The sequence below is a fragment of the Rhinoraja longicauda genome, chromosome 19 (assembly GCF_053455715.1).
Source record: "Rhinoraja longicauda isolate Sanriku21f chromosome 19, sRhiLon1.1, whole genome shotgun sequence".
NCBI lineage: Eukaryota > Metazoa > Chordata > Chondrichthyes > Rajiformes > Arhynchobatidae > Rhinoraja > Rhinoraja longicauda.
The window spans coordinates 6,809,532-6,832,988 of NC_135971.1; the positions used below are offsets into that span (position 1 = coordinate 6,809,532).

The window sequence follows — 23,457 nt, forward strand, 5'->3', positions numbered from 1 at the left end:
CCTCCCTCTCCCTCCCAACAACCCTCCCTCCCTCCTTCACTCTCCCTCCCTCCCTCACTCTCCCTCCCAACATCCCTCCCTCCCATTCTCCCTCCTATTCTTCCTCCTCAGTCACTGCCAATTGGTCCAAAACGCCGCAGCGAGACTCCTGACGGTTGCCCGTAAAAGGGACCACATCACCCCGATTCTGGCCTCTCTCCACTGGCTCCCAGTACGGTACAGAATCAACTTCAAGCTCCTCCTATTCACATACAAAGCCCTAAACGGGCTTCCCCCCCCCCCCCCCATATCAAAAATCTTCTAACCCACCACTCCATCTCCAGGTCCCTCAGGTCGGCCGACTTGGGGCTACTCACTATCCCGCGGTCTAGGCTTAAGCTCAGGGGTGACCGCGCTTTTGCGGTTGCAGCTCCTAGACTGTGGAACAGCATCCCTCTCCCCATCAGAACTGCCCCCTCCATCGACCCCTTTAAGTCCAGGCTCAAAACTTAATTCTACTCCCGAGCGTTTGAGCCCTCTGAGGGGGTGCTGTGAACTGTTTATGTATGTGCTGTTATGTTTGTGAGCCATTGTATGTTCGTTTCTTAGTACCTGAACTGATGTACAGCACTTTGGTCAACCTGGGTTGTTTTCAAATGTGCTATACAAATCAAATTGACTTGACTTGACCCTCCCTCCCTCCCTCCCTCCCTCCCTGTCTGTCTGTCTGCCTGTCTGTCTGTCTGTCTCCCTGTCTGTCTGTCTGTCTGTCTGTCCCCCTGTCTGTCTGTCTCACTGTCTGTCTGTCTGTCTCCCTGTCTGTCTGTCTGTATCCCTGTCTGTCTGTCTCCCTGTCTGTCTGTCTGTCTCCCTGTCTGTCTGTCTGTATCCCTGTCTGTCTGTCTGTCTCCCTGTCTGTCTGTCTGTCTGTCTGTCTCCCTGTCTGTCTCCCTCCCTGTCTGTCTGTCTCCCTCCCTGTCTGTCTGTCTCCCTCCCTGTCTGTCTCCCTCCCTCCCTGTCTGTCTGTCTCCCTCCCTGTCTGTCTCCCTCCCTGTCTGTCTGTCTCCCTCCCTGTCTGTCTGTCTGTCTGTCTGTCTGTCTCCCTGTCTGTCTCCCTGTCTGTCTCCCTGTCTGTCTCCCTGTCTGTCTGTCTCCCTGTCTGTCTGTCTCCCTGTCTGTCTGTCTGTCTCCCTGTCTGTCGGTCTCCCTCCCTGTCTGTCTCCCTCCCTCCCTGTCTGTCTCCCTCCCTGTCTGTCTGTCTCCCTGTCTGTCTCCCTCCCCCCCGTCCCTATCTGTGGCACTCAGACTATACCACTGCGATACACTGCATCAGACTGTACTCCGTGGGCAGACTGCCTGGCTATGCCCATGCCACCCCCTGCCCTGGGAGCTGCGTGCGTGCGTGCGTGCGTGCCTGACCCGCCTCATGTTGTGTGTTGTGTTGTGCTGTGTGGCAGGTGGCTTCACACGGAGACCATGTTTGCGGTGGCACAGAAGAAATGGCTGTTCATCTACGACAACCAGGGGATCGAGCTGCACTGCCTGAAGACGTTCAACTACGTCCTACGCATGGAGTTCCTCCCCTACCACTTCCTGCTGGCAACCTGCGTGTTCCTGCAGCCCTCGCTGCCCCCCACCCACCCACCCACCAACTCAACCAATCACACACTCACCCACCCATCCACCCTCTCACCCACCCACCTACTCACCCTCCCTCTCACATACCCACCCACCCTCTCATGCACCCACCCGCCCACTCACCCACCCACCACCAACTCACTCACCCACCCACCCAAACTCACCCACCCACCCACCCACTCACTCACCCACCCACCCTCGCACCAGTCCAGAACAAGGGGCCACAGTTTAAGAATAAGGGGTAGGCCATTTAGAACGGAGATGAGGAAGAACTTTTTCAGTCAGAGAGTGGTGAAGGTGTGGAATTCTCTGCCTCAGAAGGCAGTGGAGGCCAGTTCGTTGGATGCTTTCAAGAGAGAGCTGGATAGAGCTCTTAAGGATAGCGGAGTGAGGGGGTATGGGGAGAAGGCAGGAACGGGGTACTGATTGAGAGTGATCAGCCATGATCGCATTGAATGGCGGTGCTGGCTCGAAGGGCTGAATGGCCTACTCCTGCACCTATTGTCTATTGTCACCCACCCTCTCACCCACCCGCTCATCATCTCACCCACCCACCCATTCACCCACCCACACCCTGTGGGGTATGTTGGTGACGGGGTGAGGGGAGGGCGGTCACCGTGTCCCCCTCCCCCGGGGGTCTGGGGTTGCCGTCTAATGGGCCGCTCTGCCCACAGGACCGGGTGCGGAGGAACGTGGAGCAGAAGGTGAAGGCGCAGAAGCAGCAGAAGATGGCGTCTCCCACCCCCTCCCTCCCTCCCTCAGCCCTCACCCGCTTCCACAAGTAACCCCGTCCGCAGCTCCCCTCCCTCCACCCCCTGCCCTGTACCCGGGACCCCCGGTCGCGGTCAGCTGCCCCACACCGGGGGCGGCGCAGCGGGTAGATCTGCTGCCTCAAAGCGCCAGAGACCCGGGTCCCATCCCGACCTCGGGTGCTGTCTGTACAGAGCTTGCACGTGCTCCCCGTGACCACGTGGGATTTCTCCGGGCGCTCCCCCCCCCCACACACCCCAGAGACGTGAGGATTAATCGGCCCGCTGTAAATGTCCCCCCTATTAGGACAGGATGAGAGTGTGGGATATCATAGAACGAGTGTGTGAACGGGTGATCGATGGGCGGCGTGGACACGATGGGCCGTAGGGCCTGTTTCCATGCTGTAGTGTTGCAGCCTCACATCGCCAAAGACCCAGGTTCAATCCTGACTACGGGTGCTGTCAGTCCGGAGTATGTACCTGTGACCGAGTGGGGGTTTCTCCGGGTGCTCCGGTTTCCACACTGCAGGTTTGTAGGTCAATTTGTTTCGGTAAAATTGCAAATTATCCCTAGTGGGTAGGATGGAATTATTGTACAGGGTGGTCGCTGATCGGCACGGACACGGTGGGCCGAAGGGCCTGTTTCTGTGCTGTGTCTCTACAACCAAATACTATAAACGAAACAGAAAAAGACACAAGGACAAACTGCTGGATTAACTCAGCGGCTCAGGCACCAACTCCGGAGTACATGGATAACTGTGTTCTCCACAGATGCTGCCTGACCCGCTGAGTTACTCCAGCACTCTGTGACACGTCACCTGTCCATTTTTTTCCACAGATGCTGCCTGACCCGCTGAGTTACTCCAACACTCTGTGAAACGTCACCTATCCATGTTCTCCACAGATGCTGCCTGACCCGCTGAGTTACTCCAGCACTCTGTGAAACGTCACCTGTCCAAGTTCTCCACAGATGCTGCCTGACCCGCCGAGTTACTCCAGCACTCTGTGTCTTTTTCCTTTTGTAAAACCAGTATCTACGGATCCTTGTGTCTGCTGTTTGAAGAGATCTCTGTACCGTGACGCGGAGACGCGGAGAGAACTCAAACACCGGTTATATTTTAAAGACTTTATTAAACGTCAAGTTAAAGGTGAAGAGTTACAAACGTGAGCGGAGCCACAGCGGGTGATGTGCGCGCCAGCGGGTCGCAGACTGGAGCCTGCGATGTTGTAATGAGGTGTTGCATTTTGTGACGTCGAACAAGGGCAGGACCCACACAGTGAACGGTAGTCCTCTGGGGAGTGTTGTAGAGCAGAGGGATCTAGGAGTTCAGGGGCATGGCTCCTTGAAGGTCGAGTCGCAGGTAGATAAGGCGGTCAAAAAGGCTTTTGGCACATTGGCCTTCATCAGCCAGAGTATTGAGGATGGAAGTTGGGAGGTCATGTTGCAGTTTGGGGAATAAATGGGAGCCGTTCAGCGCCGACCTGTTGTCCACCGGGTTTCTGCCCCACAGCCCCTGAGCCCCGATCCTGACGCCGGTCCCGGGACCCGACCATTTTACACACCCGGAGCAGAACCGGAGCAGATTCTCAGCCACTGGTTTACATCCCAAGGCCCGAAAAATGGATAAAGTTTCTCCGTGAATTTATTCCCAGTGAAGGTGTGGAGATGGGACTTGGTGTCCGCGTCGTAAAATGAAACAGTCCCGGACTCATAACTGAGATAAACTCCCACCCTCCCGGGGATGGGACGGGCGGGGAGACGGGATGGAGGGGAGGTGACTGCATCAAACTTGTCACCCACCCGCCTGATGCTCCAGACTCCAGTCTCCGGGGTCAGTGTGTCCCGTCCCTTCCTCCCCACAGACTCTGCGGCGACTCCCAGACTCCAGCCCTCACTCCCCGCCACCTCCACCTCCCAGTAATGTCTCCCCGATGTGAATCCCTCCGATCCCAGCACACACGCACTGTCTGTAAACCTCTTCCCGGTGTCAGGGAGACTCCTCCAGGTCCCGGTCCGTCTCACCCTCTTCCGATCCTCAGACACCTCGAGCTGCGGATGCGCTGTTTCCACATCCAGGGTGACGGAGACTGGGGGGAGAATCAGAGAGTCCCCGGGGGTCGGGGGGAGACTCGGGCAGCGCGGCCCCGGGACCGGGGGAGAGGCCGATCGGCCTCAGGCACAGGCGGGCGGACAACTGAAACCCTGCCCGGGGTTTCACCCACAACCACATCGGGTGGACAACTGACATCTCTCCCGGAGCTTTTAATCCAGGGATGGAGAGGGGAATTTCGTGAGGTGGGGGAGGGTGGACGGGAAGGACGAATGCAGAGAGTGAGGAGGATTGGGAGATTGCGATGGGGATGGGGGAATGAAGCAGGTTATTCAGATATGGAGGCAGATCGGAGCAGGTTGATATTGAGGTTAGAGGAGGCAAAGGTGTGTGGTGGGGTCGTCATGATCACAGTGAAAGGGGGTAGACACGAGGGGCCAGATTACCTGCTCCTCTGTTGTTTGTGACAGAGGGAAGGGTGGGTTTGTTAGTCAACTGGAGTGGGTGCAAAAGGATTTACATCATCAGGTCTGAAGGGCTGTGTTATCAGGTGAAGTTGGACAGTCAGAAGGTCATAATGTCATAAGTGAAAGTATTAGAATTAGGCCATTCTGCCCATCAAGTCTACTCCACCATTCAATCATGGCTGATCTATCTCTCCCTCCTAACCCCATTGTCCTGCTTTCTCCCCATAACCTCTGACACCTGTACTAATCAAGAATCCAGTTGTCTCTGCCTTAAAAATATCCACCGACTTGGCCTCCACAGCCACCTGTGGCAATGAATTCCACAAATTCACCACCCTCTGATTAAAAACATTTCCCCTCATCTCCTTCCGATAAGAACATCCTTTAATTCTGAGGCTATGTCCTCCTGTCCTAGACTCTCTCACTAATGGAAACATCCTCTCCACGTCCATTCTATCCAAGCCTTTCTCTATTCTGTATTTTTCAATGAGGTCCCCCCTCATTCTTCTAAACTCCAGCGAGTACAGGCCCAATGCCGACAAACGCTCATCATAGGTTAATCTACTCATTCCTGGAACAGACTATTCAGACTGGGATATTTTTTCTTGGGAGCCTGTCAGAGTGACATTATGGATGTGTATAAGATGCACAGATAAGGTGATTAGCCACAATACTTTACCCAAGGTCGGAGAGTCTAAACCTCGAGCGCATCAGTTTAAGGTGAGAGTGGAAACAATAAAAAGGACCTGAGGAGCAGGTTTTTCAGTCAGTGGGTAGTGTAGATGTGGAACGATCTGACAGAGGAAGTGGTCGAGGAAGGTACAATTACAACAGTTCACAGAGAATTGGGTAGATACGTGGATAAGGTAGACTTGGAAGGATATGAGCCAGACTCAGGCAAGTGGGGCTAGCTTGGTTGGGCAACTTGGTTGGCATGTTCCAGTCGAGTCAAAAGCGCCTGTTGCTGTGCTACAAAGCTCTCTGACACTGTGATGCTTCCCAGCAGATGAGCTTGGTGGGAGATCAAATCTTCAATTTCCCTTCAGTCCAAAATACCGTTAATCTTTGCATCTAAGTATTACTTAAAGATAGACACAATTAAAGGTAGACACAAAATGATGAACTCAGAGGGACAAGCAGCATCTCTGGAGAGAAGGAATGGGTGATGTTTTGGTTCGAGTCCTTTCTTCAGACTGAAGAAGGGTCTCGACCCGAAAAGTCACCCATTCCTTCTCTACAGAGATGCTGCCTGTCCCGCTGAGTTACTCCAGAATTTTGTGCCTTCCTTCGATTTAAACACGCGTCTGCAGTTCCTTCTTACACCTATTACTTAAAGGTGTCAGGAACAAGAACAATGGAAAAGGTATAAGCTTTACCTTGCTTGAAGTAATCGAATGTTTCTTTAAATGCTGTGTTCAATGAAACAGGGCAATGAAACTTGTCAATCGGCAAGGCAACGTCTACCACCGATAGGGGTTTGGCTTCATCACGAACCCTGCAAATATTTAACAGCTGTTTATCAACTGAGCATCAGAAATGTTTTGAGTTGATCCACAAAAACTTATAATGTTTCCATCAAGAGCATGTCCTACCTTCCTCCTGAAAGACCAGCTTCTTCCTGAAAGAAATAAAACACAAATCTCAATTGACTGAGATGGACCGTCCTCATGCCGACAGCGGGAAATTCTCCACATTTCCACAACCCTCTGATAATTCCCATTTCCCAACTCTTATCGCCGCTGCCATGCAGATAGAAAGCTGATATTGCCGTAGAGATGTATAACGATGGGGAAAAGCACAAGGAGTGTTCATGAGAATGATGCCATAACTGAGAGGGTGGAGCTCAATGCAAAGACTGGGCAGGTCGTGGGATTTTATCTGGAGAAGATGTCAGGAATGATAAGATAGAATTTAAGTTTAGCGGTGGATTTAAATGGGGGGGATGAAATATCGCTAATCGATGGGAGAGCAAAAATCAATGCTGAAATGTAACGGAGTCTTCAATAAATACTGAAAGGAATGCAATCATGAGAACATGGACCTCACTTGCATTGGAGGGACTGAATCCAACAGCAGAGATAATTTAAGGGCAAGCGGGATAAATATGTGTGCGCTCCTGGAATTCAAGGTATTGTTACCGGGTGTGGTGAGTAGATGGGAGGGATGTTGAGTGGAGCAGAAATCTTGACTGGATTGGATGGGCCGAATGGCCTGTCTATGATGTAGAATGGGATGTCATTCTTGGTGAACGAAGGTGGGTAAAACAAACAGAGCAAATTCCCCCACGGTGACCACCCACTGTTGATGGGAACCGGATATAGATGATCAATTTGCTGTGTGCGCCACGTTCTAGATTTCAATGTTAACCCCCACAATGTGGCCATGACTGATCTAGCCCAGGACTGAACGCCTCCGCTTTGTCCCATCCCTTTGATTTCAGTTCCCCAAATTTTCAAAAATGCATCTTCCTCTGGTATAAATACGTCTAACAGGTTAAACCTCTCAGAGTCTGTGGGTTGGAGAATCCCAGAGATTTACGGCCCTCTGTTCATTCGTGTTCCTTCGGATCTGATATAGAATCAGCCGTCGTAGTTTTGAGCTCTACAGAATACAAACTCCTCTCTACATTCCGGCCAGGCAGTCCTGAGATCCCATAGATTATGCGGGAGGCCAATTCGTTTGGCAACAACAACAACTGGAACAGATGAAACATTTACCCAGTTCTCAATTACTGGTAAATGCAGCATGTATTTCTGAAATATCCCCCACCATGTTGTGACTGCACTTTCACTTCACCAGACTGTAGTGTAACCCCTCACCTTCTGAAACACCACACTGTCCTTGTGATCCATCTGCTGCTGCAACTTAAAGATTTCCTCCTGAATGGAATTTAAATTCTCTTTAATTTCTCGAAGATTTTTCTCCATTGCATTTAGAATCTTCTTCTCTTCCTCCTGGATATCCATCAGTACACGCTGCTCATTCTCAGTGAGAATCTGGTGCCGTTCAGCAAACTGGGATCTGATCTTAGACTGAAGGTTGTGTGACTGTTCCTGTCAAATGAAAGGTGAAGATCAATATTTCCTCAATATCTCAAAGTGTGGAGTTGTGCATTTTTGGCATAGGAATAAAGCATAGGTTATTTTCTAGATGGGGTGAGAATCCAGAAAACGGAGGTGCAAAGGGACTTGGGAGTGCTGGTGTTGGATTCCCAAAACGTTAATCTGAAAGTCGAATCGATAGTAAGCAAAGCAAACTCAGTGCCAGCATTTATTTCAAGAAGGCTTGTATACAAAAACAGGGATGTAATGTTGAGGCTCCATAAGGCGCTGGTAAGGCCGCATTTGTAATATTTTGAGGAATTTTGGGCACCTTATCTGTGGAAAGATGTGCTGGCTCTGGAGAGGGTCCAGAAGAGGTTTACAAGAATGAGCCCAGGAATGAGTGGGTTAACCTATGATGAGCATTTGTCAGCACTGGGCCAGTACTCGCTGAAGTTTCGGAGAATGAGGGGAACCTAATTGAAACATACAGAATAGTGAAAGACTTGGATAGAATGGATGTGGAGAGGATATTTCCACTAATGGGAGAATCCAGGACTCAAAGTCATAGCCTCAGAATTAAAGGACGCTCTTTTGGGAAGATGAAGAGAAATTTATTTGGTTAGAGGGTGGTGGATCTGTGGAATAGCTTGCCACACAAGGCTATGTATATTCTTAAGGCAAAGATAGATAGATTCTTGATTAGTACTGGTGTCAGAGATTATGGGCAGAAAGCAGGAGAATGGGGTTAGGAGGGAGAAATAGGTCAGCCATGATTGAATGGCGGCGTGAATGTGGTGGGCTCATTCTACTCCCGTTCCTTATGACTTTAATTCCCTGCTGCCTATTCCTTTTCATGTACCCATTAATTCTCATTCATCCGCCCACCACCCACATTCGCAGGGATCATTTACAGTCACCGATTGACCATTGAGCCAGCGTGTATTGTGGACCAAAGATACTAGAGGAGCAAGATAGACCACTCGACTCTAAAAACTGTAGTAGGTCATGGGTAAATTTCAGCGCCATTTTAGTAAGCAGATTCTGTGTGCCAGACTGGGCTGTGTTCACAACTCTCTGCAATTTCTTCGTATATAAAATGTTTGCAAACAATTTTTTTTTCAACTTCTTGGATAAGTTGATAGTTGACATTTATAGCGATATCACAATGCTGCTTCGTGATCTTTAAACTTTGGATGTTACTGATTGAATATTTGCACGAGAGATCCACTCTGTCTGTATCTGGCCAATTGATCATATTTAATGAACTGTTCTTCTTTGCTTTCTCTGTTAATTTTAATTTCACCTCCACGAGCTATATCTCTTTTTGCTTTATTTTAAAAAGTCATGGAAGCAGAGATTAGGCATTTGCAAACAACAGAACTCTACTGTATCCACAATATATTCGAAAAGACATTGAATTTTATACTTAGAGCCAAGAAAATTTGAATTGGTGAATTGATCAGTTAAAAACCCCTGACAGCCACTAAAACGACCAATGCTGCTTGACATGATACAGAAGCTTGAATCCAATTCAAATAGACACAGTGTAGGAGTAAGTGACCGCGTCAGGCAGCATCTCTGGAGAAAAAGGATGGGTGATGTTTCAAGTTGGGACCTTTCTTCAGACAAGGGGGAGGGGAAGGTGAAGTGCTGGAAAAATCATGCCTGATCATGCCTGGTTAGCTGATATGCGAAACAGTGCAACTCTGTATATCTCGCACACAAAATGACGTTAATCTTACCATGAATGACAGAAATAACAATTGTTATCCTTGTTTATGAAGTGCATTTTTGAATGTTGTAAAATCGGGATTTGCTTACTAAAATGGCGGACGTTCCTCTCCGTTGCGTACTACACTTCAGTATACGCGATTTCGACAGAGTGGTTCATCTTGCTCCTCTTGCTGGGTGGTAGTGTGAACTGTGAGGATGATGCTATCAGGTTGCAGGGTGACTTGGACAGGTTGTGTGAGTGGGCGGGTGCAGTTTAATATGGATAAGTGTGAGGTTATCCACTTTGGTGGTAAGAATAGGAAGGCAGAGTATTATCTGAATGGTGTCAAGTTAGGAAAAGGGGACGTACAACGAGATCTGGGTGTCCTATTGCATCAGTCACTGAAAGGAAGCATGCAGGTACAGCAGGCAGTGAAGAAAGCCAATGGAATGTTGGCCTTCATAACAAGAGGAGTTGAGTATGGGAGCAAAGAGGTCCTTCTGCAGTTCTACAGGCCCCTAGTGAGACCGCACCTGGAGTACTGTGTGCAGTTTTGGTCTCCAAATTTGAGGAAGGATATTCTTGCTATTGAGGGCATGCAGCGTAGGTTTACTAGGTTAATTCCCGGAATGGCAGGACTGTCGTATGTTGAAAGATTGGATCGACTAGGTTTGTATACACTGGAATTTAGACGGATGAGAGAAAATCTTATGGAAATGCATAAGATTATTAAGGGGTTGGACATGTTAGAGGCAGGAAGCATGTTCCCAATGTTGGGGGAGTCCAGAACAAGGGGCCAAGGTTTAAGAATAAGGGGTAGGCCATTTAGAACGGAAATGAGGAAAAACCTTTTCAGTCCGAGAGTTTTAAATCTGTGGAATTCTCTGGCTCAGAAGGCAGTGGAGGCCAATTCTCTGAATGCATTCAAGACAGAGCTAGATAGAGCTCTTAAAGATAGCGGATTCAGGGGGTATGGGGAGAAGGCAGGAACGGGGTACTGCTTGAGAATGATCAGCCATGATCACATTGAATGGCGATGCTGGCTCGAAGGGCCGAATGGCCTCCTCCTGCGTCTATTGTCTAGTATCTTTGTTGGGGGCGTGGAAGGAATCCGACGCGGTCACAGGGAGAAGGCGTGAACCACACGGGCAGCGCCCGAGGTCAGGATCGAACCCGATCACCAGAACTAGGAGACACTGCACTACTTGTGTCACTGCGCTGCCCTGTTATTACACGCATCACAGGGATCAAACCTGCCCAAGATCAGGAAATCGAAACTTAAAGCCTCACCAGAACTCCAGAAATCTTCTCTTTCTGTTGCTGCTCCATTTGCTGGATCCCTGATTTATCTTTTGTGAGAGACTGGATGGAAGATTTCACCTGATCCTGGAATTGTGTTTGGGAATCAGAAAATTAAATGGTTGAACAGTAAAAATGGAATTAAAATGATGTGATTAAAATCGGTTTGCTTTTACCTTGTGGTTTTCAACAGCTTCTTTAACCGGCATGAAGCTGTGAAACTTGTGTTCCCGCCCAGCTGCACAAACCACACAGATCAGCTTCTTATCAGTTTCACAAAACAGCTTCAGTTCTTCCTGATGTTTCTCGCAGTGAGGTTTATTTTCCTTCTCTGGAATTATTTCCCGATTCAGGCTCAGTGTTCGAGCTTTCTCAGCCAGTCTCGCCAAGGCCCGATTCACCCTGAGGGTGCGGTCTGTAAACACCTCTCTACATTCCGGGCAGGAGTTTCTCCCCTCCCTGTCCCAACTCTGTGTGATACAGGAGCGGCAGAAGTTGTGCCCGCACTCCAGTATAACCGGATCGGTGAAGAAATCCAGGCAGATGGGACAAACTGCCTCCTCGGCCCAACTCTCGACCTGCTCTTTCGAAGCCATTTTAACTCCGCCACTTCCTGGTTCAAAACGCGTTCCCTTCGGCGCAGGTGCTGAACCCTTGCAGTATCGGGGCACGGCTGAGGGGAGGCGGAGCTCAGTCCCGTCAATCACAGCCCTAACCAGCAAGTGGATGTTATTTGATATAAGCTGCCTGTAAATTTCATTCCCTTAAACTAAATACATCAGTGTTTCCCATCGTGAATTGTTCACTATATTAGGCTGCACAATAATATTATATCCACAGCAAACACTGTTATTTCATTTAACAGTCTCATGTGCAAACTTGAATTCAACTCAATGAGCCAATTATACTCTATCGTCACATGACCCATTGAATTGCTGACCTCGGGAAAGAGAGCACTGAAGTGTAAACATGGGCAGCACGGTGGCGCAGCGTTAGAGTTGCTGCCTCACAGCGCCACAGACCCCGGTTCGATCCCGACTACGGGTCCTGTCTGTACGGAGTTTGCACGTTCTCCCCGTGACCAGCGTGGGGTTTCTCCGAGATCTTCGGTTACCTCCCACATTTCAAAGACGTACGGGTTTGTAGGTTAACTGCCTTGGTATAATTGTAAATTGCACCTAGTGAGTGTAGGATAGTGTTAGTGTGCGGGGATCGCTGGTCGGTATGGACTCCGTGGGCCGAAGGGACTGTTTCCACGCGGTATCTCTAAATTAAACTAAACTAACTAGAATACTTGGAATACCCTGCAGGTCAGACAGCATCCATGGAATGGAAAACAATTAATGTTCCAGACCCTTGAAAAACGTTAGTTCATGCGGTCGGAGCAGAATTAAGCCATTCGGCCCATCAGGTACACCCCACCATTTAATTTTGGCTGATTTATCTCTCCCCCCCAACTCCATTCTCCTGTCCTCTCCTCATAACTCCTGACACCCGTACGAGGGCGGCACGGTAGCGCAGCGGTAGAGTTGCTGCTTTACAGCGAATGCAGCGCCGGAGACTCAGGTTCGATCCTGACTACGGGTGCTGTACTGTAAGGAGTTTGTACGTTCTCCCCGTGACCTGCGTGGGTTTTCTCCGAGATCTTCGGTTTCCTCCCACACTCCAAAGACGTACAGGTATGTAGGTTAATTGACTGGGTAAATGTAAAAAATGTCCCTAGTGTGTGTAGGATAGTGTTAGTGTGCGGGGATCGCTGGGCGGCGCGGACTTGGTGGGCCGAAAAGGCCTGTTTCCGCGCTGTATCTGAAATATGAAATATAAATATGAACTTTGGGCCCCATATCTGAGGAGGGATGTGCTGGCTCTGGAGAGGGTCCAGAGGAGGTTTACAAGAATGATTCGAGGAATGAGTGGGTTAGCATTTGATGAGCGTTTTACAGCACCGGGCCTGTACTCACTGGAGTTTAGAAGGTTGAGGGGGGACCTCATTGAAACTTAGCGAATAATGAAAGGCGTAGATAGAGTGGATGTGGAGAGGATGTTTCCACTGGTGGGAGAAGAATTAAAGGGCGCTCGTTTGGAAAGGTGGTGAGGAGGAATTTCTTTAGTCACAGAGCAGTTCATCTGTGGAACTCATTGTCACAGAGAGCTGTGGAGACCAAGTCAGTGGATATTTTTACGGTAGAGATAGACAAATTATTGATTAGAATGGATGTCAAGGATTATGGGGAGAAGGCAGGAAAATGTGATGAGGCAGATATTAGCCATGATTGAATGGCGGAGTAGACTCGATGAGCCAAATGGCCTAATGCTACTCCTATAACTTGTGAACTTGAGAACTTGAATCTCTGGTGGGAGATCGCTGGCTGTTGGGAGGCTTCCAAAGGCGTCCCGCCACGAGATGAAGGATGCAGTGTGTCTCAGCTCTGTCCGACGCAGTGGGGATGAGTGCGGCGCCGTACCAAGGCAGGTCGCTGGGGCTGTCCAGCGCTGTTGACGAAAGGCCGGGCTCTTCCTCAGTGGCAAAGTACACTTGCAGGATGACCACGGAGAGGAAGATGAGAAGCAACCTCTTGGCCAAGTCAGTCTGAGCAGGAAACAGCTTCCTAACCTGTAGACAGTGAGAGGCAGATGTTATTGCAGATAGTGTTGGTCTTCATTGCTGCAGATTTAATTTCTACAGATGCGACGCACAAAGCATTTTATCGGGATGCATCACAGTCTGGTTTGGGAACAGCTCCACCCAAGTACGCAAGAGATTGCAGAGAGCTGTAGACGCAGCCCAGACCAAATCGCAAAACCAACCTCCCTTCCATCGACAATTCATTCAAGGCCGTCAGCATTATCAAGGGTGAATCTCACGCCGATCACTCCCTCTTCCCCCCCCCCCCCCCCCCCCCCCCCGTCAGACAAGAGACACAAAGTTCTGGAGTAACTCAGCGGGTCAGGAAGCATCTCTCGAGAAAAAGGATGGGTGGCGTTTCGGGTGGGGACACTTCCTCAGACCCGACCCGAAACGTCACCAATCCTTTCTCTTCAGAGATGCTGCCTGACCTGCTGAGTAACTCCACCACTGTCTCCATCTTTGGTATGAACAAGCATCTGCAATTTCGTGTTTCTACTAAGAGGTACAGAAGTGTGGAAACGCATACATCCAAATTCATGAACAGTTTCTTCCCAGCTGTTATCAGGCAACTTAAACATCCTGTCAACTAGAGAACGGCCCTGACCTCCCAGCTACCTCATTGGAGACCCTCAAAATGTCTTTAATCAGAATTTACTGGACTTTATCGTGCACTAAACGTTATTCCCTTTATCCATTATTTCGCCACCTTTACTGGAAGCATGCAGAAGTTTTGGGTATTATGCAGTAAGAAGTTTACCGGAATGCTGCCTTGTTTAGAGGGTATGCCTAGTCTGAAGAAAGGTCTCGACCCAAAACTTCACCCATTCCTTCTCTCCAGAGATGCTGCCTGTCCCGCTGAGTTACTTCAGCTTTCTGTTTCTATCTTCCCTTTACCCTGTATCGGTACACTGTGGACGGGTCGCTTGTCATCGTGTAAGGTCTTTTCACTGACAGGATAGCACGCAACAAAAAAAGCTTTGCACTGTACTTCGGTACACGTGACCATAAACTAAACTAAATTAAATTAATTTCTCAGTAAAGTTTGTTCATGCAAATATGTGTGGTTTCCAGTTCCGGCTGCCCCAGAACAGGAAGGATGTGGTGACCTGTTTGTAACTGCTTCGCATAGACCTGTAGATTGTAGATAGGATGGTAAAGAAGACATACATTATGTCTGCCTTCATCTCATGGGGCTTTGAGTGCGAGATTCAGGGTATCATGATGCAGCTTTATAAAACTTTGGTTAGACCACATTTGGAGTAGAGTCTGCAATTTTGGTCGTCCCCATTACAGGAAGGATGCTGAGGTTTCGGAGATTATGCAGAAGGACATTTACCAGAGGCTATTAGCAATAAGGGGAATTTTGACAAACTGGGATTATTTTCTCTGGAGCAGAGGATACCTAAAAGGTGTCTCTGAAAATATGGGCAGCATGGAGAGGGTAGATAGTCAGAGTCTTTTTACCCCCAAGTTGGAAATGTCAAAGACTAGAGGGCATAGCTTTAAGGTGAGAGGGGCAAAGTTTAAAGAAGATATGCAGGGCAAGATTTTTTTTTTACACAGAGAGTGGGTACGTGCCTGAAACGCACTGCCAGGGGTGGTGGTGTAAGCAGATATAATAGTGGTGTTTAAGAGGCTTTTGGAAACTGTGAGGAAGATGCTATGAGGTTACAGGGTGACTTGGACAGGTTGTGTGAGTGGGCAGATGTATGGCAGATGCAGTTTAATGTGGATAAGTGTGAGGTTATCCACTTTGGTGGTAAGAATAGGAAGGTAGATTATTGTCTGAATGGTGTCAAGTTAGGAACAGGGGACGTACAACGTGATCTGGGTGTCCTAGTGCATCAGTCACTGAAAGGAAGCATGCAGGTACAGCAGGCAGTGAAGAAAGCCAATGGAATGTTGGCCTTCATAACAAGAGGAGTTGAGTATAGGAGCAAATAGGTCCTTCTGTAGTTGTACAGGGCCCTAGTGAGACCGCACCTGGAGTACTGTGTGCAGTTTTGGTCTCCAAATTTGAGGAAGGATATTTTTGCTATTGAGGGCGTGCAGCGTAGGTTTACTAGGTTAATTCCCGGAATGGTGGGACTGTCATATGTTGAAAGACTGGAGTGACTAGGCTTGTATACAATGGAATTTAGAAGGATGAGAGGAGATCTTATCGAAACGTAAAAGATTATTAAAGGGGTTGGACACGTTAGAGGCAGGAAACATGTTCCCAATGTTGGGGGCGTCCAGAACAAGGGGCCACAGTTTAAGAATAAGGGGTAGGCCATTTAGAATTGAGATGAGGAAAAACTTTTCAGTCAGAGAGTTGTGGTTCTGTGGAATTCTCTGCCTCAGAAGGCAGTGGAGGCCAATTCTCTGAATGCATTCAAGAGAGAGCTAGATAGTGCTCTTAAGGATAGCGGAGTCAGGGGGTATGGGGAAAAGGCAGGAACGGGGTACTGAGAATGATCAGCCATGATCACATTGAATGGCGGTGCTGGCTCGAAGGGCCGAATGGCCTCCTCCTGCACCTATTGTCCATTGTTTATAACATTCATGAATGTGCAGGGAATAGAAGGATGTGGATCATGTGCAAACAGAAAGGATTAAGTTAAATTAAGTTTAATTCGTCTCCAGGTTGCCAAATACTTTAAATTCTCTTCCCATTCCCACACTGACCTTTCTGCCATAGGCCTCCGACATTTTCAGAATGAGGCCAACGGGAATTGGAAGAACAGCATCTTGTATTTCGCTTGGGCAGCTTACACCCCAGTGGTATGAATATTAATTTCTCTAACTTCAAGTAACCCCTCTCTCCATCCCTCCCCCACGCAAGCTTCAAAGTAATCTTGTTGAGTCTCATTGTTTGTAACTCGTTTTCACCTCGCCCACTGCTGACAATGGCCTGCCTCCTTTATCATCGTTACTTTTTTGCACAGCTTTTATTCATTTGTTCTATATATATATATATATATATATATATATATATATAATGGTGGCGCAGCGGTAGAGTTGCAGCCTTACAGCGAATGCACCGCCGGAGACTCGGGTTCGATCCTAACTACAGGCGCCGTCTGTATGGAGTTTGTACGTTCTCCCCGTGAACTGCGTGGGTTTTCTAATTGTCCCTAGTGTGTGTAGGATGGTGTTAATGTGCGGGGATCGCTGGGCGGCGCGGACTCGGTGGGCCGAAGGGCCTGTTTCCGCGCTGTATCTCTAAATCTAAAATAAAAAATCTAAATCTCTCGATATCACCGTCTATATCCCTCGGTTCACTTTCCCCTGACTCTCAGTCTGAAGAAGAGTCTCGATCCGAAACGTCACCCATTCCGTATCTCCAGAGATGCTGTCTGACCCGCTGAGTTACTCTAGCTTTTTGTATCTATCTTAAGTTAAGTGGGCATCATATGGGTTTTGACATTGTGGTCCAAAGGGCGTCCTCTCTGTTCAATGGGGACGATTATATCTCTTTCTTTGCATTCTCAGTGTCAAATCAATCGCTTACTAAGTCCCAGAATAACCTTTTTAAACAATACTGCACATTTCTTTGAAGGTAGGTACATTGGCGACAGCACATCAGTGTCTTAGATTTCAATCCTTCCCCACAAAGCCGTTTAGTTTAATTTAGTTCAGAGATACAAGATGGAAACAGGCCCTTCGGCCCGTCGAGTCCGTGCCGACCAGCGATCCCCGAACACTAGCTCTATCCAACACGCTGGGGACAATTTACAGAAGCCAATGAACCTACAAAACTGCACATTTTAGGGCGGCACACAGTGGTGCATCCCGGAGACCGGGTTCGATTCCGACCTCGGGTGCTGTCTCTGTGGCGTATGCACGTTCTCACTGTGTCTGCATGGGTTTCCTCCGGGTTCCCGGGTTTCCTCTCACATCCCAAAGACTTGCGGGTTTGGAGCTTAGTTGGTCATCTGTCCCTTGTGCGCAGGGAGTGGATGAGAAAGTGGGCTAACATGGAACTAGTGTGAAGTTGAGTTTAGAGATACAGCGCGGAAACAGGCCCGCCGGCCCACCGAGTCCGCGCCGACCAGTGACACGATCACTATCCTACACACACTCGGGGCAATTGACAATTATACCAAGCCAATTAACCTACAAACTGGTTTTGGAGTGTGGGAGGAAACCGGAGATCCCGGAGAAAACCCACGCACTTCACGGAGCGAATGAACAAACTCCGCACTGAGGTCGGGATCGAACCCGGGTCTCTGGCGCTGTGAAGCAGCAACTGTACCGCTGCGCCGCGCTCTAAACTGAACTAAACATGACAGTGGAGTGTGCAGGCAGCAAGCCAATGAACTTTTACTGTAAACAGTCACTGTAAACCAACTGTGCTTACACCGACTACAATTCTTTTTTGCCGACAGTAAATATTTCCTTAAAAGGCAGCAAATGCAGCTCAGAACCAGGTGCAGTTTAGTTTAGAGATACAGCGCGGAAACAGGCCCCTCGGCCAATCGAGACCAGCAATCCCCGCGCACTAATTCTATCCTACACATGCGAGGGACAATTTTACATTTATACATTGATACCAAGCTAATTAACCCACAAACGTGCCTTTGCAGTGTGGGATGAAAGCGGAGATCCCGGAGAAAAGCCCACACGGGTCACGGGGAGAAAGTACAAACTCAGTAGAGACATTATCCGTGGTCAGATTCGAACCCTGGTCTCTGGCGCTGTGAGGCAGGAACTCTACGTCTGCTCCTCTCTAAACTAACTTAAAATAAAATAAACAAGACAGTGAAGTAGACAGAAAAAAGCTGGAGTAACTCAGTGGGTCAGACAGCATAACTGGAGATTCATTTTCCCCAGAGATGCTATCTAACCCGCTGAGTTACTCCAGCTTTTTGTGTCTATCTCCAGTTTAAACCAGCATCTGCAGTTCCTTCCTAGACCGCGGAGTTAAACCTAAGATAGACACAAAACGCTGGAGTAGCTCAGCGGGCAGGGAGCATCTCTGGAGAGAAGAAATGGGTGACGTTTCGGTCGACCCGTTCTCATCCATTCTCGGCAATGTGTAGTCCATAGATTGTTGGTGATGTCGGCTCGATACATTTTAGTGCGAGCATGTTTTATTCACACACACGCACACATCTGCGGACAAACATTCACTCGCACACATACGACACACGTGTACACACACAGACAGACATTCGCGCACAAACGTCTCTCTCTCTCTCTCTCCCTCTCCCTCTCCCCCTCTCCCTATAGAGCAAACCTAGTCTTTGAACAAACAGTAACACAACCTGCTTAGGGTGTAACATGACTGAAAAATAAATGCAGTGCCGATCCTGGCGTTTAACACAAAAACAGAACTCATGGAAGAGCTCAGCTGGTCACCTAGCATTGTAGAAAAATAAACCAGTTGATATTTCACGTCAGGGCCCTTCTCCCTAATTTAAAACACGAACTGATTTATCTTTTCACCATTGCTTCTTGACGAGCTGACTTAGACAATAGACAATAGGTGCAGGAGTAGGCCATTCAGCCCTTCGAGCCAGCACCGCCATTCAATGCGATCATGGCTGATCACTCTCAATCAGTACCCCGTTCCTGCCTTCACCCCATACCCCCTCACTCCGCTATCCTTAAGAGCTCTATCCAGCTCTCTCTTGAAAGCATCCAACGAACTGGCCTCCACTGCCTTCTGAGGCAGAGAATTCCACACCTTCACCACACTCTGACTGAAAAATTTCTTCCTCATCTCCGTTCTAAATGGAGTTTAAATGGAGTCTAAATGGAGTTTAGACTTTAGTCTAGTTGAGAGGAAAAGCGCAGAAAAAGGTCCTTCGCCCCACCGAGTCCGCACCGACCAGCGATCCCCGCACATTAACCCTAACCTCCGCACACCAGGGACAATTTACATGTATACCAAGCCAGTTAACGTACAAACCTGTACATCTTTGGAGTGTGGGAGGAAACCGAAGATCCCGGAGAAAATCCACGCGGTCACAGGGAGGACGTACAAACTCCGCACAGACGGCGCCCGTAGTCGGGATCGAACCCTGGTGTCTGCCGCAGTAAGAAAGCAACTCTACCGCTGCGCATTAGTTCCGCACGTGTTTTCTGCTTTGTAGAATAATAATTTATTTATTCAACCAGGATGGTTATTTATCAATATAAATGTTATTATATATGTGCGTGAGAGTGGGCGAGTGTGTGTAAATACATTTTAGTTGATATATATGTTTAACTAAAAAAATTATAAACATTATCAACATTTTAGTTAAGTATATATAAACTAAAATGTATTTACAAATAAGATTCGACATAATATTTATAGCGGATGAATGGAAAGAGATGTTTTAGAAATTGGTATATAAGGGGGGGGTTGAATTGAGTTACATACTGTATGCGTCTGTTACAGTTTGGGGCGGGCTACTGATTGAGAATGATCAGCCATGATCACATTGAATGGTGGTGCTGGCTCGAAGGGCCGAATGGCCTCCTCCTGCACCTATTGTCTATTGTCAATTGTCTGTGCCTGGGTGTCTTTGAGTGTGCGTGTGTCTGTCCGTGTTTGCCGGGCCGTCTTAACGCATGGGCCTGATGGGCACTTGCCCGGGGCCCCACGAGCATAGGGGCCCCATGCTGATCTGTGTATGTTAAGTGACTTGCAATAAATAAATACTACTTTAAAAATGTAGGTTCAATAAGTGCTTTTTTCGCAACATTTTCGGTCCCTAAGTGTTTTTTTCGCAACATTTTCCATCCCTAAGTGCTTCTCACAGCGATCTGTTTCGCAACAATCAGCTCCCTAATTGCTTTGCTTTTCCATCCCTAAGTGCTTCTCACAGCGATCTGTAAGTGCTTTTCACAACAATGTAGCACCCTAAGTCCATCGCTAAGTGCTTTTCGGTAAGTGCTTTTCGCTGGCACGACAGGGGGGGGGCTGGTAGGGAAAGGGGGGTGGGGGGAGAGTAACGGTGGGGGCGACGGGGAGGCTGGGAGGAGGAGAGAGTGGGGGTGGGAGGAGGCAGAGCGGGACAGGGGAGGGGGACAGCAAGGGTGGGGGTTGGTGGTGGGGGGGAAGAGAGTCTGGGGGAAATGGGGGTGCTGGGGAAAGGGGGGTGGCGGAGAGTAACAGTTGGTCTGGGGGAGAGAGAATGGGGGGGGTCTGAGAATGGGCACTGGGGAGGGGGACAACAGGGGTCGTGAAATTGTGTTTAGGATTTTTCATCAGAGCCCCACTCATGCATTCCATTCCCCCCTTAATCCCCCTTAAAACTCCCCCAGACCTGTGCTGCATTAACTTAAATTGGTTTCAGGTTTTTTTTTAAAGAGCCCCACTCACCCACTCCATCCACACCCCCTCAACTCCACTTATCATCCCACCCCCCACAACCCACCTCACCCACCCTTATCCTCTTCTCACCACTCCATCCCCCCCCAGCCCCCTTGTCCCCCCCTCTCTTCCACCCTCCATTCACCCAAGTCATCCTCCCTGAACCCCCTTTGAAACTCCCCCAAACCTCTACTGCATTGGTCCTAACACTCAGCCACTCCATCCCCCCACGTCCCGGGTGGGGGCAGGGGAGGGGCAAGTGGGGGTGGCTAGGGGGGGGGGGTGGAGTGGGTCAGTAGGGGGAGGAGGGGGGGGGGATAGGTGGGTTGAGGGTGGTACAATACACGAGAGGCTTGGATTCCAGGCCTCACTCAATCATACCCTCTCCCCTTCCCTGTTCCCCCTCTACGAGGAATGGGCCCAACGGGTCCACTTGGTCTAGTACTAAACTATAAATATTTGCTGCAATGTTATTGTGTTACAATGGACATTGTGATTTGTCTCTGATTTAGTATCCCCGGGTTAGTATCGCAGTCACCTCTGCCACCTCACTTGCATGTAGCCTATGTGTATGGATCTCATGCTGTATAACATAATTTAGCGTATATGTTACGTCACTTCAACTCAGTTGACATTACTCACATTAGACCTACTGTAGTACTATTAATAGCAATGACATGATTATTGGTTATATTTATACATTGTAATATGAACACGGGTATAGGGCTATGCATAGATTATTAGTGATTAAATGCTGAGGTTCATTCACAACATTGAACACTTGTACGATAAGCATGTAGTAGTTATTTTAAGATTACGAATTTATGATGCAGTACTAATAACAGGTATTAATAGTTTGTGAATATATGAATGGATAAGCTTTTTATCTGTGCAAGTTGAGAAAATGTTGAATGTAGTCTTGTAGACCTATACACAGATGAGGCTAGATCAGTGCCAGACACCCTAGCTACGCCACTGGGCTATTCAAGGCCTTGCCCGGCAGTGTTGTGAATCAGCACACAGTAGAGTTTGTATTAAGAATAAATACTGTTCGTACAATTTAAGGAGGGACGTGTTCATTATGGAAGCAGAATGTTTAAATATTTAGGTCTTGTTGCAAACACACTTATATTATATAACCCTACATCCTGGCGTGGGACTAAATACTAAACATTTATAATATATATTTCCAGGTGAATAACCCTTAGCAGCAATGAAACGTAATGATTTTGAGTGGAGCACAGAAGAGGAAGAGAGCTGCAGAGGAGAAGGAGAAAATTGGAAAAATTCCAAAATTAACATCGTGGTTCAACACAGGTGCAACGTCAGCCACTAGTACCGTTCCTTCAGATGTAGCATCCACATCAGTATCCACTCCTGCAATGTCAGCCACTAGTACTGTTCTTTCAGATATAGCATCCACATCTACATCCACTCCTGCAATGTCAGCCACTAGTACTGTTCTTTCAGATATAGCATCCACATCCAAATCCATTCCTGCTACCAATCATCCAGTTTCAGCAGACATACCAATAGTATCATTATCCGTTGCTGCTGCTGGTGACATTTCACAAGAGGAAATACCCAAATCTGTAACAGTAAAGGAGTTTCCAATCCAAGAGACAGATCCGGGGCTATGGAACATTAATGATACTAACACAGTAGATTACTGGATTCGTAGTGGGCCCTCATCATGTCAGAATCATGATAGCAACCTTTCAAACTCACGCAAAGTGTATAAAACAGCTGGAGTAGAGAGTATGAAGACAAGGTATTTATCAAATAATGTGTTCAAACGTGAACTGCCGAATGGCGAGTGTGTAAAACGTGAATGGCTACTCTATTCACCATCCCAAGGTCGTTTGTACTGCTTAGTATGTCGCCTATTTGTCCAAGAAAGAATCTCCCTTTGCTACATTGGGGTCAATGACTGGAAACACAGCAATGTTATTGTAGAACATGAAAATGGAGAAGAACATCGAAAGTGCATGACGGCATATTTGATTGGTGTGCGTCTTACTAGATGCGTGCGTCTTACTAGATATGATAGATCATCATCAGCAGAGGTACTTCTCAGTAAAAGCGGAAAGTTCAAGGTAGAAACTTTCCTCCCTATTCTGGACACTCTAATCTTTGAACTGACAAAACTTGCAGAAGCTTATTCACAGATTGGAAATCTGTTTTCTTTCTTCAGTGATTTGAAAACTATTGCTTCTGATGCACTAAAGAAAAAGTGTGAACATCTGGCTAATATGTATCACAAAGACCTTAATTATGATGACCTTTTAAATGAATGTGAGCATCTCAAGCACTACATGGCTCTTGATGAAAATTGTGAGACTCTCCCTGCATTGTACAGAAAAATAATTTCCGACAATTTGAAATCTGTATTCCCGAATGTTGAAATTGTACTCAGAGTGTTCATGTGCATGAGGTGACCAACTGTACAGGAGAACGTTCTTTTTCAAGACTGAAACTTATAAAAAATCAGCTTCGTAGCACAATGGTGCAGCATCGTTTGAACTGGCTTTCCTCATGTGCATGGAAAATGACATCCTAAAGACCATTGAATTCAAGCCAATAATAAAGCAATTCTCTG

General features: G+C 48.0%; 4 protein-coding genes across 6 annotated transcripts in view; 2 read left to right on the forward strand and 2 right to left on the reverse strand.

The window, feature by feature from the left end:
• Positions 1–22,230, forward strand: part of LOC144602644 (vacuolar protein sorting-associated protein 52 homolog) — a 41,054-nt gene extending 18,824 nt beyond the window's left edge. The window contains exon 9 of one of the 3 annotated variants that reach the window (XM_078415780.1): positions 22,052–22,230. In XM_078415780.1, coding sequence (XP_078271906.1) covers positions 22,052–22,066 — 15 coding nt within the window. In that variant the 3' untranslated portion in view covers positions 22,067–22,230. Of the gene's footprint in view, positions 1–1,436; positions 1,624–2,291; positions 2,428–22,051 lie in introns of those variants that run through there. The other 2 variants (XM_078415778.1, XM_078415779.1) reach the window with 2 other exon arrangements.
• Positions 1–23,457, reverse strand: part of LOC144602510 (uncharacterized) — a 376,398-nt gene that overhangs the window by 200,025 nt on the left and 152,916 nt on the right. The window lies entirely within an intron of this gene.
• On the reverse strand, positions 6,188–16,261 carry LOC144602514 (uncharacterized). Its single transcript, XM_078415643.1, has 5 exons — positions 16,238–16,261; positions 13,277–13,555; positions 7,704–7,937; positions 6,477–6,502; positions 6,188–6,379 (listed from the first exon to the last, which is right to left on the reverse strand). Exons 1-5 carry the CDS (start codon positions 16,259–16,261, stop codon positions 6,211–6,213), a joined length of 732 nt encoding a protein of 243 aa, XP_078271769.1. The 3' UTR covers positions 6,188–6,210.
• The window catches only part of LOC144602515 (uncharacterized), a 27,446-nt gene continuing 26,070 nt past the window's right edge, over positions 22,082–23,457 (forward strand). Inside the window, exons 1-3 of the mRNA XM_078415644.1 lie at positions 22,082–22,175; positions 22,882–22,954; positions 23,053–23,192. Of these exons, the coding sequence (XP_078271770.1) occupies positions 22,082–22,175; positions 22,882–22,954; positions 23,053–23,192 (307 nt within the window). The remainder of the gene's footprint in view (positions 22,176–22,881; positions 22,955–23,052; positions 23,193–23,457) is intronic.